Below are 16363 nucleotides of genomic sequence, written 5' to 3' on the forward strand. Positions count from 1 at the left end.
TACGTCCACGGGGCAAGGAGGGGGGAGATCTACTAATAGAGGGAGAGAATATAACTAGGGTTTATAATCACTCTCAATCTAAACCCTCAAACAAACTCTCAAATCCCTCACAATATCTCTCTACAAAAGCACAAAAGCCTACACTCAAAACTCCTCTTGAATTCTGTGTTCTTCTTCTGCAGCAGCCGCAAGTCCTTTTTCCGCGCTCCGAAAGGAACTCCCCAGCCGCAAAATCAAGAAACAATCTCCTGCACTTTGCCCTAGGAAACAAAATAATATATATAGGCTTTGGTAAGTCGGGTAGGCCTGGTCTTTGGGTGTTCACGCGGCTTCGGCTGCTTTGTTCACGCGGAACACAAACCAAACCACACATGGGTGGGTCTCATGCCCCCCATGTCACAATTCTCCACCTCGGTGAAGTTTTCTCAAAACTGAGCCGACACCAAAGTAACCAAATGTCCCACTTGTTGTGTCCAGTACGAACGCAATCCATAACAAGTCAAGAACCCGAACGAGAGTCCAAACAATCTCACTCCCATCAAAATCAACTAATCCAAACCGGCTGCATCTGAAAGACTGCCTACGTATCCTCTTGCCCAAGGAATCAAGCCGAACGTAGTTCACCCAAATGGCCGCCAACGGCCTTAACAATCACGAATGTGCAACAAGTTTCGACAATGATCAAACTTGTTGCTCGGAACCACCTTAGTGAGCATATCTGCCGGATTATCCTTCGTGTGGACTTTAACAATCTCCACATCGCCATCTTCAAGAACATCCCGAACGAAGTGATAACGAACGTCAATGTGCTTCGTCCTCGCATGAAAAACCTGATTCTTCGCCAAATAGATAGCACTCATGCTATCACAATGAATAGTGACGGACCTCTGCGATATACCAAGTTCCTCCAAAAGTCCTCGAAGCCAAATAGCCTCCTTCACAGCCTCCGTAACTGCCATATACTCTGCCTCCGTCGTAGACAAAGCCACCGTCGACTGTAAGGTGCATCTCCAACACACCGGCGCACGGGTCAAAGTGAACACATACCCCGTCGTAGACCGGCGCTTATCCAAATCCCCGGCATAATCCGAATCAACATAACCAATGCATAGCTACCCACCTGTAGTGTCCCGCTCATAAACTAAACCAACATTGAGCGTACCTCGAATGTATCTCAAAATCCATTTCACGGCGTCCCAATAACCCACTCCTGGATCGTGCATGTATCTCGATACCATGCTTACCGCCTGTGATAAATCTGTTCTCGTACATACCATTGCGTACATCAAGCTTCCAACCGCACTCGCATATGGAGTCTTCGACATCAACTCTCGATCTTCATCTAACTTCGGTGAAAGACCAGCTGAAAGCTTCAAATGGGCTCCCAAAGGTACACCGACTGGCTTCGTATCCACATCGACATAAAGTAACAAATAGATGTACGCACCTCCTTTCAACTTGCGAAAATATACGCAAGGATCAAACTGGCTCCGAGTGTACGAATGACCAAGCATAAAACCATCAAATCGCCTATACCACTGTCGAGGAGATTGTTTCAAACCGTATAGCGATTTCCTCAATATGCAAACCAACTTATCTTTCCCTGTAGCTCGAAATCCCAATGGATGAGTCATATATATTTCTTTATCAAGATCACCATGAAGAAATACCGTCTTCACATCCAACTGATCTAACTCCAAACCATACTGTGCCACCAAAGCTAGCAGAATCCGAATCGAAGAGTGCTTCACCACTGGAGAGAAAACCTCATTATAGTCAATACCTTCCTCCTGTGCATAGCCCTTCACAACCAACCTAGTTTTGAACCTCAATGGAGTGCCTTCAATGCCCTCCTTCTTCGTGTATACCTACTTGCAACCAATTGCCTTCCGCCCATTTGGAAGCTCAAAAAGCTCCCATGTATCGTTCTTATGAAGAGATTCCATCTCCTCCTGCATAGCCACCTGCCACGAATCAGCGTATCGTTCTTATGAAGAGATTCCATCTCCTCCTGCATAGCCACCTGCCACGAATCAGCCTCCGAACTCCGCTCGGCCTCTCTGAATATAGTAGGCACTAACTCATTGATACTCTCCACCGGAAGTGCATACGCAACTGTGTCGGCATACTGTGCTGGCATCTGTATGTTTCTCCTCTGTCTCCTAGCCGCAATAGAATCCAGAACCTGAGCCGTCGGTTCTTGATCCTGCACATTTGTACTCGTATTCTCCGTGTCATCGTCGTGCTCGCCTGGCGTCACCTCAGTCGGTACCTGCATGGATACTATACCATCTGGACAATGTGGAGCCGCATCGATCTCCACCACCTGCGATATCTCCTCCGTCGGATCGCTCTCCACCTGATGAGAGCTGGGAAGCTTCAAGATAGAAGCTTCATCAAACATGACGTCCCTACTCAGCACAATCTTCTTATCAACTGGATCCCAAAGCTTGTATCCCTTGACACCATGCTTGAATCCTACAAATATGGCCTTCCTAGCTCGAGGTTCTAATTTATCAGTTCTAACATGATAATATGCAGGGCACCCAAATACCTTAAGCTGGTCATAGTCGTGTGCTAGCTTTCCCGACCACATCTCCATAGGGGTTTTCCCCTCAACCGCAGATGAAGGCAGCCGATTAATAAGGTTGCTCGCATATGTAAGTGCCTCAGCCCAAAAGATCTTCTCCAAACCATTCTGCGATAATAAGCATCGGATCTTCTCCAGTAAAGACCGATTTAATCTCTCTGCCACCCCATTTTGCTGCGGTGTATGACTAACTATGAAGTGTCTCTCTATGCCCTCGTCTCGACATAGCTGCTGAAAGGGGTCAGAAGTATACTCACCACCGTTGTCGGATCGTAACGTCTTGATCTTTCTCCCAGTCTGTATTTCCAATCTCTTCTTCCATTCCACAAATAAATCTAGGACTTCACTCTTCTTCGTCATGGTGTACACCCAACAACGCCTAGAATAGTCATCTACAAAAGTGACGAACCAATGTCTACCACCAATTGATGCAGTCTTGGTGAGACCCCAAACGTCTGTGTGCACGTAGTCCAGGATGCCTCTCGTCTGATGAATGGCAGTCCCGAACTTCACCTTCGTCTTTTTGCCAAGAACACAGTGCAACTCAATCTTCCCACTCTTGGTTCCCTTCAATAGCCCCTGCTTGCACAATGCCTGCAGTGACTTTTCACCTGTGTGCCCCAATCTATAGTGCTAAAGTCTGCTCATGTCCGCTTCTGAAATAGCCGAAGCAACCTGGCCAATCTCAGTGCTTCCCTTCAGATAATACAAATTCCGATTGCGGACTCTTCTCATTACCACCAATGATCCCTTAGTAACCTTCGCTACAACGTTTTCGAAAGTCACCTTGAATCCCTTCGCCTCCAAAGCTCCAACTGAGATAAGATTTTTCTTCAGTTGAGGAACAAATCTCACCTCCTTCAACTCACGGACTACTCCATCGTGCATCCTAATCCGCACGGTACCTATCCCACAAACGCCACAGGATTGATCATTTCCCATGACAACAACGCCCCCGTCGACTTTCTCAAAAGATGCAAACCAGTCTCGCCTAGGGGTCACATGAAAGGTAGCGCCGGAATCAAGCATCCAATCTGATGCATCCACATGGTTCACCTCCGGAGTAATCAGTAGAGAAAAGCACGAATCATCGGAATCATCGCCTTTCGCAATGTTCACCTCATTGGCCTTCGGGCCCTTTTTCTTGCCATTCTCCTTCTCCTTGAGCTTCGGGCAGTCTCTCTTCCAATGTCCCTGCTCCTTGCAGAATGCACATTGGTTCTTTGTTAATTGGTGGCGGCCTCTAGACTTTGACCTCCCTCTGTTACCACCTTTCGGATATGGGCTTCTACCTCTTGTCGACAAGGCCTCTCCTGAAGTCTTGTACTCATCCGATATCTTTTCATCAACATTTGCCAAGTCCGACAACAACTTAGTGTAGTTGTTCACATGAGCCGCTAGCGAGGTGCCTCTGGACATCTGAAATCTGAAGAGTCTTCGCAGCAAGTGCAACCTATTCTCAACACTTTTCGTAAGGTACTTATTATTGAGAATTTCCCACATCTTTATCGCAGACGTCACCCCAATCACATCATATTTTAGTTCCTGTTCCAAACAGGACCTGATCATCCCACAAGCGTTCCTATTCATCTTCTCCCATATCGTCTCATCATATTTAGGTGGCCTCTCGTGGACCATGATGGTCTCTTCCAAATTCTGAGCATTTGGCCTCTCGTGGACCATGATGGTCTCTTCCAAATTCTGAGCATTGAGCGCATCCTGTACGTCGCTCATCAACAAACCAAAGTTGATTTTTCCGTCATATTTCACCACACTAATTTTAGTATTCTGAAAACCAACTTGTATTGTACTCGCCATCGATTTGCTGCTTTCACCTTCTTCTCCCATTGCAAACTAACTCCAAATTGTAGAGAAAGAACAAATTTGACAGAATTAGGAACCACCCAACTGAACCCTAGATTGGATTCCAAATAGATTTCCTAACCACACGAGGAAAGCGAAATCTCTAACGGCAACTCCTAATGCTATCTCCACCGAAGCCTAGAACTCCAAGAACCAAGCTTCACACAAGAATCTTCCTCCACCAAAAAAACCATAGATCTGAAATCTGGGCTCTGAAACCACTTGTTGTGCGCAGCGAAAATTTCGGCAGCACTTCGGCAGTACAACAAGAGAGTCAGGTCGTAATAAGAATTCTTGTTTCTCAAAGGGAACAAGAATCTGAAGCTTAATATCCCATCAAAGTGGGATATTTGCTCTTCCTCTCGTCAGCTTTAGGACTGCGCGTCGAGGGAACCTAAAAGCTATTACAAATCACACAAATAGCAGTACAACCAATTTTTACGTGGTTCGGCAAATTGCCTACGTCCACGGGGCAAGGAGGGGGGAGATCTACTAATAGAGGGAGAGAATATAACTAGGGTTTACAATCACTCTCAATCTAAACCCTCAAACAAACTCTCAAATTCCTCACAATATCTCTCTACAAAAGCACAAAAGCCTACACACAAAACTCCTCTTGAATTCTGTGTTCTTCTTCTGTAGCAGCCGCAAGTCCTTTTTCCGCGCTCCGAAAGGAACTCCCCAGCCGCAAAATCAAGAAACAATCTCCTGCACTTTGCCCTAGGAAACAAAATAATATATATAGGCTTTGGTAAGTCGGGTAGGCCTGGTCTTTGGGTGTTCACGCGGCTTCGGCTGCTTTGTTCACGCGGAACACAAACCAAACCACACATGGGTGGGTCCCATGCCCCCCATGTCACAATTATAATTTTACACTACTACATGTTTCTACAGGATTTTTCTTTTTTCATGAGCCAAAATAGGCATTAGTTTACATATAAATGTTTTTTTCTAAGAAGATCTTCTTTCAATAAATGTGCGTCTTCTGAGATTCAATTAAGATTGCTTCGATATTACTCATCTTAAGTTTTTCCCACTGATACGGATTCTATCTGAAATTTGTATTACTCATCTTAAAGCTTTTTCCACCTTTCCCCAGTTGCTCTTTGAAATTTATAATGTCCCACCATGCACCATGTCAAAATTCCAAACTTATGGTGATAATTAAACATGGAAACATGGGTTTGGTTCTGAGAGATGTATCCGATGGATGCTGTCCATTGTTAGTGTAGATTAGTGCAGTAATCACTAATAAAAAAGACCTTATCGGTGATGGGGTATCGATGACGGACCATCGACACGCCGCCAATGTCGTCAATATTGGCAAGGGGGTTGACATCCGTCGCCAAAAGCACGTCGCCAATGGTCAGCACCGCCAATGATCATGGGTGACGTAGTTCTATTAAAAAAAAAGAAAAAAAAGAAAACAATGTTGGGAAGAAATATTTGGAGGTGATGGAGAAAGTGTTTAAGAATTCGGGAGACAATAGAAAATTTAGGAAGAAGAAGATTTTTATTTCTTTTGAACACCTTAGAACAACTTGGAACTTCTTGATTACAAATGAGAGGGAAGGGGAGATATTTATAGCATCCAAAGTACAAAATATCTAGAATATTTTAATCCTAAATCTAGAGAGTTCTAGCATAATATCTAGAATTTTATATTACAATTATCTAGAGAAATATCTAGATATTAATTCTCTATAATTTTCTAGAACATTTTAAGGAGGTGAAGATGTTTAGATATTTCTAGAGAAAACTCTAGAACTTGCATCAAGTATTGGGTTTTGGCCCAACAAGTGATAATTGGATCATAGATTCAATAATTAAACTTGATCCAAAATCAAGTTTACTTTTCAACACCCCCTCTTAAACTTGATTTTGCTACTCCAAGCAAACTCCTCATCTTGATAAAATCTTCGCGCTTGAGAGGCTTGGTGAAGATATCAGCTACTTGATCATTCGTCTTCACGTATACTCCAATTGAACGTTCCTCTTGGTAACACACTCTTTAATGTAGTGATAACGAGTGTCAATGTGCTTACTTCGATCATGGAAGACTAGGTTCTTCGTCAAAGCTATTGCTGACTTATTATCCACTAAGATCTTCGTTGGCTCCTTTTGTGGCAAACTCATCTCCTTTAACAGGTTCCGTAAGCAAACAGCATGGCAAACACATGAAGTAACCGCTACATACTCCGCTTCACAAGTAGAAAGGGTGACAATTGGTTGCTTCTTTGACATCCATGTGAAAGCTGTATCTCCAATGAAGAACACGAATCCGCTTGTGCTTTTTCGGTCATCTACGTCTCCACCCCAGTCGCTATCGCTAAATCCAACAAGCTTGTAATCGTCAGAAACAGAGTAATACAAGCCAAAGTTTATGGTACCTTTGATATAGCGAAGTATCCTTTTAGCTGCCTTGAAATGAGTTGTTGTTGGATGCTCCATGTATCGGCTCACAACTCCGACTGCATATAGGATGTCAGGTCTTGTGCACGTTAAGTAGCGTAGGCTTCCAACCAAGCTCTTAAATAGTGTTGGATCTACACTCTCTCATTCTTCTTGCTTTGACAATTTGGCTCCACATTCCATTGGCGTGCTTATTGGATTCGAGTCACCCATCTTGAACTTCTTAAGAACCTCTTTAGCATAGCCTTCTTGAGTAATGAAAATTCCATTATCTTCTTGTCTCACTTCAATTCCAAGGTAGTAAGACATCAATCCAATATCGGTCATCTCGAACTCCTTCGTCATCTCCATCTTGAATTCCTCGAACATACTTGGATTGTTGCCTGTGAATATCAAGTCATCTACATACAAGCATGCAATCAATATATCATTGTTTTGAGTTTTGATATAGAGTGCATGCTCATATGGACACTTGATGAAACTTTTCTCCTTGAAGTACTTATCAATTCGAGTATTCCAAGCTCTTGGTGCTTGTTTTAACCCATAAAGCGCCTTCTTTAACCTCAAGACTTTGTCTTCTTCTCCCTTGATTATGTAGCCTTGTGGTTGCTCAATGTAAACTTCTTCTTTAAGATCTCCATTTAAGAAGGCTGATTTGACATCCATTTGATGTATCCTCCAATTGTTTTGAGCTGCCAATGAAATGATTAATCTAACAATTTCTAGACGAGCAACAGGAGTGAATACCTCGTCATAGTCGATTCCAGCTCTTTGATTATAACCTTTTGCCACCAATCTTGCCTTGTATCTTTCAACTTCTCCTTTAGAGTTCTTCTTTGCTTTGTACACCCACTTCACACCGATCGTCTTATACCCATTTGGAAGTGAAGCTAACTCACATGTCTCATTCTTTTGTATCGCCTTGATCTCTTCATCCATTGCATTTCTCCTTGTCTTCTTCTTCATAGCTTCTTCGAAATTCATGGGCTCGCAATCCGCAAATAGACAAAATAAAGTAAGATTGTCTTGATTTTCAGTTACCTCGTAAAGTTCTTGCAGACTTCTGAAACGTGGAGTCCTTTCGCTCGAACTTTCATCTTCTTGAGAACTTGTTGTTGGTGAAGTTGGTGGGGGTAACAAGCTCCTCTCTTGGTTGCTCCAATTCATCTTCTTCAACATATGGAAAGAAGTTGTAGTCTTCATCATTTGATCTCCAATCCCATTCTCCTTCTTCATCAAAGATGACATTTCGACTGATGATTGTCTTCTTTGTATCAGGATTGTAGAGCTTGTAGCCTTTGGAGTTGGCATCATAACCAATGAAGATGTACTTCTCACTTTTGTCATCTAGTTTGCTCCGCTTCTCGTCCGGTACATGAGCGTGAGCAAGGCTTCCAAAGACTCTTAAATGAGAAACACCAGGCTTCCTTCCGCTCCAAGCTTCTTGTGGTGTTTTTCCCGAAACACTTCTTGTTGGAGATCGATTTGATAGATAAACCGCGCATGCAACTACTTCTACCCACAACTCTTTTGGTAGTTTCTTACTTTTGAGCATGCTCCTCGCCATTTCAAGGATTGTCCGGTTCTTCCTTTCCACAACTCCATTTTGTTGAGGAGACCTCGACACCGTCAATTGTCTTTGAATACCGTTATCTTCACAATACTTCTCAAATTCCTTGGATGTGAATTCTCCTCCACGGTCGAATCTCATGGCTTTGATCACAAGGCCACTTTCCTTCTCGACATGGGCTTTGAACTTTTAAAACACTTCTGATTTTTCCTTCAAAAAATAAACCCATGTTTTTCTTGAAAAATCATCAATAAAGAGAAGAAAGTAGTTACTTGTAAACCCATGTTTTTCTTGAAAAATCATCAATAAAGAGAAGAAAGTAGTTACTTTTACCGAGTGATCTTAGTTTGATCGGGCCACATACATCTGTATGTATGAGTTCCAATGGCTTCCGCGCTCTTGTGTCTGACTCCTTTGGAAAGCTCATTTTGAATTTCTTACCAAGTAGACATCCTTCACACACTTGATTTGGATGGTTGATGCAAGGCAATCCTCTCACCATCTCCTTTTTAGAAAGTAGCTCTAATCCTCCAAAGTTGAGATGCCCGAATCGAAGATGCCAAAGCCAGGACTCCTCCTTGTAGCACATCTTGAGACATTGTGCGATGTCATTTTGAATGTTAAGAACAAACATTCTATTCTTTGACATCGGCACCTTGGTAATGAGATTGTTTTCTTGGTCTCTTATAGAAAGGTTATTATCCTTTAATCGAATATCATAACCTTTCTCTAAGAGTTGTCCAAGGCTCAATATATTGGTCTTCATGCTTGGGATATAGTAAACGTTGGAAATAAATTGATGATCTTCATTCTTCAATCGGATGAGAATATTTCATTTACCTTTCACCTCCATCTTCAATTCATCTCCCAAAGCCACATTTCCTTTCACGGATTCATCAAGCTCCACGAACATGCTTCTTTTCCCGCACATGTGATTGCTTGCACCGCTATCGAGGTACCACTTGTGAACCTCATCTTGTTCATCTTTCTTGTAAGCCATCAATAGCATATCATCTTCTTGGCTTCTTTCTTCAACATAATTGGCCTTCTCTTCAACTCTATTATTGTTCGGAGCATTGTATTCGGAAGCATAGTGTCCAAACTTTCCACAATTATAGCATTTAACGCTTGACTTATCGTACCTTGGTTTTTGATTTCCTCTCCCACGACCTCTTGATGAGCTTTCTCCTCTTTGGTTGGTGTTGTCATCATGAGGCCTCCAACCTCGTCCATTTCCATATCCACGACCTCGTCCTCGGACTTGACCGCCACCTCGTCTTTGATAACTTCGTCCGCTTTCTTCTTTAGTTTGATCAATCCGCATCTTGAGTACTTGTTCTGCAATATCTTCCTTCTTCTTCTTCTTTTCTTCATAAGCTTGTAACGACCCAAGAAGTTGCTTCATCTTCATAGTCTCCAAATCCTTTGTTTCTTCAATGACAGTGACAATATGCTCGAATTTTGGATCCAACGATCTAAGAACCTTCTCCATGATTCTCACCTCATCTAACTTCTCTCCATTTCTCTTTAGGTTATTAGTAACCGTTAAAACTCTTGAGAAGTAATCGGAGACGAGTTCACCTTCCTTCATTTGCAACACTTTAAATTCTCCTCTTAGAGTTTGAAGACGTACCTTCTTGACTTGATCTGCTCCCTTGTAAGAAGTTCGAAGCTTCTCCCATTCTTCTTTGGCCGTCTTTGCTCCCGCGACCTTCTCGAATGTATCTTTATCTAGACCTTGATAGATTAGATAGAGAGCCTTCTTGTCTCTCTTCCTTGAGTCTCTCAAACTATCCTTTTGAGTTTGAGATAGACTATCATCATTCTCCGGTTCAATGAAGCATTTCTCGACTATCTCCCACACGTCATGTGCTCCTAGGATAGCCGTCATTCTTAGACTCCAATTATCGTAGTTGCTCTTTGTGAGCATCGGGACTTGAAAGGGAACACCGTTACTCGCCATCTTTAAGGGAATCTTCTAGCTCTGATACCACTTTGTTGGGAAGAAATATTTGGAGATGATGGAGAAAGTGTTTAAGAATTCGGGAGACAATAGAAAATTTAGGAAGAAGAAGATTTTTATTTCTTTTGAACACCTTAGAACAACTTGGAACTTCTTGATTACAAATGAGAGGGAAGGGGAGGTATTTATAGCCTCCAAAGTACAAAATATCTAGAATATTTTAATTCTAAATCTAGAGATTTCTAGCATAATATCTAGAATTTTATATTACAATTATATAGAGAAATATCTAGATATTCATTCTCTATAATTTTTTAGAACATTTTAAGGAGGTGGAGATGTTTAGATATTTCTAGAGAAAACTCTAGAACTTGGATCAAGTATTGGATTTTGGCCCAACAAGTGATAATTGGATCATTGATCCAATAATTAAACTTGATCCAAAATCAAGTTTACTTTTCAACAAACCAAACCCTAGCTAGCTTTAACCGCAACCACTACCTACCCTCTCCCTCTATCCTAGATCTGTCCACATCTCACCTTGATCTCTCACTCGATCTCTCTCAGAACTGGCCTAGCTGCTGCTTCTCCATGCACACCGCTATTGCTTTTCTACCTCCTCCTCAACTTTGGCTGCCAAACATATATAGCCGATCTCCGTCCCCCTCGATCCAAACCGCCACCTCCTCACCTAACTTCCACTCGCTCTTTGTATTTGCAAGCAGGATCTAATCACAACCTTGAGATAATCATTGACATCACGATCTATGAAATTTGAGTGTAATTAATTACTAATTATATTCTTGTGATTTTTTGCCCTAATGAATCCAGTTCGTGGTTGCAAATTATGGGGTGACTACATAGTTATTTTTGAAAATTGAAAGTATCAAATTAGTTGTAACCAAAGTTTGTAAAATCTCGTTTGTGGATGTTTGCTGAGCTTGCAGTCATTAATTGCTACAGATATCCCTGAACATAAAGCCTTTTTCTCTCTTGTATCTTTTGATATTACTTCATTATCTAGTTAGTAATATGTGCATAATTCATTATTGTTGTAATTTCAGTGACGTGGACAGCTTTACTTGAACCCTTAAAATCCTAATTTAACTCTAAATATACAAAACCTAATAAGTGAAACATAATTGCAACAACCTTAACCTTAAAATCATAATTAAAGTTACTTTATCACTAAATAACCTAAAGTTTGATACTTTAACCCTAAATGCACTAACCCTAACTCTAACAAAACCCTAATATCACTAGTGGGATATATAACACAATAATGTGTTATATACCCATTTTAGGTGAATAAAAAAATTAGATAATATTATTGGTAGATCCCCGTCTAATAATTACTACTGCCAATTCTTTGAATTTATAATATAAGATAGATAACTTAATTTTGGATATGAAATTAAGTTTTATACCTAAAAATTATCGTTTACTTATATATTATAAGTAGAAAGAATTTGCACATAATTATTGATCTGTCTAATTCGGATAGGTTAGGAATATAATAGTTTGTATATCTAGCTTTGCATACTTTGTGCGATTATATTTCTAGAAAATTTTAGGTGCGCATATTCATTGTTCAAATCTATTATACATATCGATTTTGATATGCATAATACGCACAATGTACTCAAAGAATAACGGGTAGGGTGCTGCCAAATTTTTTTAGAAATGAAAATATACAAAGTATGCAAAATTAGATGTAAATATTACTATATTATTAATAGGATAGAAGCCTTCTTATGACAGCCGATAGAGTTCTAGACCAACCTAGTATTTGTTCAAATCGACAAAACTAAATGTTATCAAAGAGTATTTGGACCAATCTTGTACCAAAATGAAGATTATAAAAAGAGTGTTTAAGCTAACCTAGTATTTGCACAAATCAACCATAATGAAGATTATCAAATATAGTGTGATTAATGAAATATTAAAATAGTTAATAAATGTACCTATTATACAGATGAGAGAAGTTTCTAACAAGTCATGGATCAATAGTTCTATAATGGAAAGAAGAAGGGTAGGTGAAACTCGATATCAAGAAGGATGAGAAGCCTTCCTTCAGTATGCAGATATGAATCCGAGGAAGTTGAAGAGCGGATTGTTGGTTTGTCCTTGTAGTAAGTGTAGAAATAGGGGGCTAGTGGATGAAATTGGTATATGAGAACACTTAGGAATACATAGATTTGATGAGAATTGTAAATATTAAAATTTTCATAGGGAAGGTGAAGATATTGAACCAGCTGATAAAAATACAGACATTAGGATAGATGATATATGAGCAATGTTCAATGAAATCACGGCGAATATTACTGATTATGACACCCTAGGTGTCGAGGCTATAGAAGTTTTTGAAGATGTAGAAGATGTCAAAAATATTGAGGATGTGCATGGGGCTAGGGACTTTAAAAGTTTATTGAAGTTATTGGAAGATGATGAGAAGAATCTGTTTGACAACTGCACTTAGTTAGTAGATTATCATTTATTCTTCGACTGATGCATATTAAGACCCTCAGAGGAATGGTAGATAAATATTTTTAAATGTTTAGTAATTACTATGCAAAGTAATGTCGAATGAAGAGAAGAACATACTAAAAAATGTAATGATTCCAATAAGATCATTGGCTCTTTGGGTTTAGATTATATAAGGTCAATACATGTCCCAATGATTGTAACACACACTATAAGGAAAAGAGAAACTCGGAAAATGTATAAATTTTGGAGTGTCACTTTGGAGAAAGCATATGTGCACTTCAAATACAAAAGGCAAATGAGTCGGTAAAGCAATGAAAAAAGATTCCAATGAAGGTGCTTCAACATTTTTCCTAGTTTGGTTTGGTAAGGGGTTTGAGGAGGGAAGGTGAGATGAGGGGAGTGAAAGTACCCTAGAGGGGGTGAATAGGGTATTTGCTAATCTAATCCGATATTAATGTCAAAATAAAACTTATTAACTAATATATTCTAACAATGTGATATGCAATGAAATATGTAAGGATATACAATAAGCAATAGGCGATATAAAAAATAAGACAATGATGAGTGTGTCAATGTCAAACACAAACAAACAATATGATCACGGAGTTCGGTCAACCCTCGACCTACGTCTTCGCTCCTCACCTCGAGGAGATTCTCCATTATCAATCAACACAACTACACAATCGGTTTTTAAAAGCTCACCAAAAACTTTTACAACTCACACGTTGACATTCACACAATACACTTCTCTAAGTGTTAGCCGGTCCGTGTCACATTCCTCAAGTACTTGGAATTACTACATCTCCCTAGGCTTTTACAATTAAGTCACTCCTCTTGGAATTGACCCCGTTCTTCTCTCAACCACTCCTCTAAGTGTCATTATGTATTACAACGTGTTCTCAACAATAATAAACTCAAATAAATATTTTTGTTCTCTAATACAAATGAGAATGAAATGATAGCTCACTCAATAATCACACCCACAACCCAATAATACTATATGTGGAATACTTAAGCTCAATAGTTGTTTGTGAAATGCTAAGTAAAATAAATTAAACTCAAATCAATCTAGCATAAATATATGAGAAATAAAATAATAAAAAGCTAGATGAAGATTTTAGAAAACTTCTCCAAACAAGAGATGAAGATGTTGAGGATGAAAGCCGCAAACTTGAAATTGAATTCGTTCTATTGTAAAAACCTCTTCAAATAAATGAATTTTTGATCTTCAAAAACTTGAAACAAATAGCCCAAAATCTCAGTGAAAACCCTTGAAAAACGTAGCTTAAAAATGAGCATTTAGGGGTATATATAACCCCTCAAAGAGAGGCTGCCAAAAACTAGTCGTTATAGTCTTATCGGTCGACTGATAAAGATGTCGGTCGACTGAGGAGCCTATCGTTGGCAGCATACATGACTCTATATATTGGTCGATTGATGATCATCATCGGTCGACTGATAGGCTGCTTCGGTCGATTGATAAAGATCAATTGACTGAGTAGAAACAAAACTGATAATTGTAGAGAAGTTAATCAGTCGACTGATGAATAGTGTCAGTCGACTGAAAAACATACGCAGTCCATATATGCACAATAAACTTGATTTCAAAGTGTGTTTAAAAATAGCAAATAAATTCCAAAAATTATAAAACTTGGGAAAATAATTATTCTGATAAAAACAAACATGTTAGAAAAAAAAAAATTAAATATCATTTCTTGTTTGTGAAAACTCATCATTTTGCAAAATCTTAAAAATACGAGTTTGTTTAAACACTTGATTTTAACAAAACGATTTCAACCAAGTTTTAGAATCCTTTTGAATGGATTAATGGACTTAGAAAAGATATGAAATAGTATAATCAAGTCTTTAATACGTAAACACATTATTTTTTTCAAAATAAAGATGATAAATATGAAACAAGTATATATGTATATAAGTATAACTACTTGTTTCATATTTATACGATTAAACTTGAAAGATATAAAATGAACATGTATATGTGTGGTTTGAGATTTAATTTTAACACATAAAGTACAAACCTAAAACAATATAAGCGATATACCAAGCTTAGAAATCTTCGTGAAGCTCAATCTTGGTAGCTGGATGAAGCGATGATGAATCTTGACTTGAATTACGACGGCTTCATTCTAATTTTCTCCAACCTCCTTTGACTGTCATCGTTAAGCTAAATTCCAACTAACCTCCAGCGGAGGATATTTGTGTAGAATTCCTAACAAACAAGGTTAAACACTAGACAAATAATATTAGAAATTATTTATTAATCATCAAAACTAGATTAGACAATAGACTTATGAACATGAGACCTAACAATCTTCTCCTTTTTGATGATGACAAACAATCTACACAAATAGTATATAAAACATGCATGTTACCAAATGAATATACAATTTATAACTCATGTATAAAAACAAAATACTCACAATATACTTATTTCTTACCCTTTGTCAACATCAAAATGGGGAAAAAATAATAAGAATGAAGAGAGCGAAAGCTCCCCTATAAATAAGCGTAGGTAAGTATAAAATAAATATAGGAAAAAAGCCCACCCTATCAAAATACCTTAAAGTATATATATTAAGATAATTATAAAGCATCAAAATATGAGTATAGACACACAAAAAAAATCATGACAACTCACATTCAAAAATACCATGAGAACACATATAGATATATCATTATGAAAAAGATGTCTCAATACACAAACATAAACAAAGAACAATCTATAGACTTATAGGTATATATAAATTATGAAATCAAATGAAGGGAAATCATGAAAATCATGGAAAGTTATTTTCAAATAAAATCAAGTTATGAAAGTCATGAAAAACATGAAGATCATGAAAGTCCAAATGAAAATTTTGATATATATCCCCAATTTGAAAATGAAAGAGAATCATGAACATCCATGAAAGCCCAAAATCACAAAAACACCATTTTTGAAAAAAGATAAAGAAAATGGTCAAGCAAACATGATTCAAATGATAAACATGCCCAATTCACCTCTTATATGACAAAATAATTTTTTTCGCAAAGAGGTTAGGTAAAGATATCAGCAAAATTAAGATTTTGTATAAATATAAATAAGGGACACATCTTTCCTATATACATAAATATACAAAGAGTAATGTCGAATATTTTTATGTTTCATCCACAAAGATCAAAATAAATATGCTTAGAATAAAACAAACCAAAATTAATTTGTACTATATTCGACAAAGAAAATTTGAGCATGCTAAGCTCTTGGAGCTTGTTTCAACCCATAAAAAGATTTTTGCACCCGGTAAACATGATTTAAAAGAAACAATCAATAAATCTGGAGGGTTGCTCAACATGGACTTCTCATCAAAAGCAAAACTCATAAACACCATTTATTTTATATTCAAACATAATTATATATCAAGTTTCTTCTCCAATATGGTGTAAATATATATTCTTTAACATATATTGTAAAAATATT

General features: G+C 38.5%; 1 protein-coding gene across 1 annotated transcript; it reads right to left on the minus strand.

The window, feature by feature from the left end:
- Nucleotides 9268–10398, minus strand: LOC109826795. Its single transcript, XM_020393815.1, has one exon. The coding sequence runs from the start codon at nt 10396–10398 to the stop codon at nt 9268–9270; it is 1131 nt and encodes a 376-aa protein (XP_020249404.1).

The sequence above is a fragment of the Asparagus officinalis genome, chromosome 10, assembly GCF_001876935.1.
Source record: "Asparagus officinalis chromosome 10, Aspof.V1, whole genome shotgun sequence".
In the NCBI taxonomy this organism is placed as follows: Eukaryota; Viridiplantae; Streptophyta; class Magnoliopsida; order Asparagales; family Asparagaceae; genus Asparagus; species Asparagus officinalis.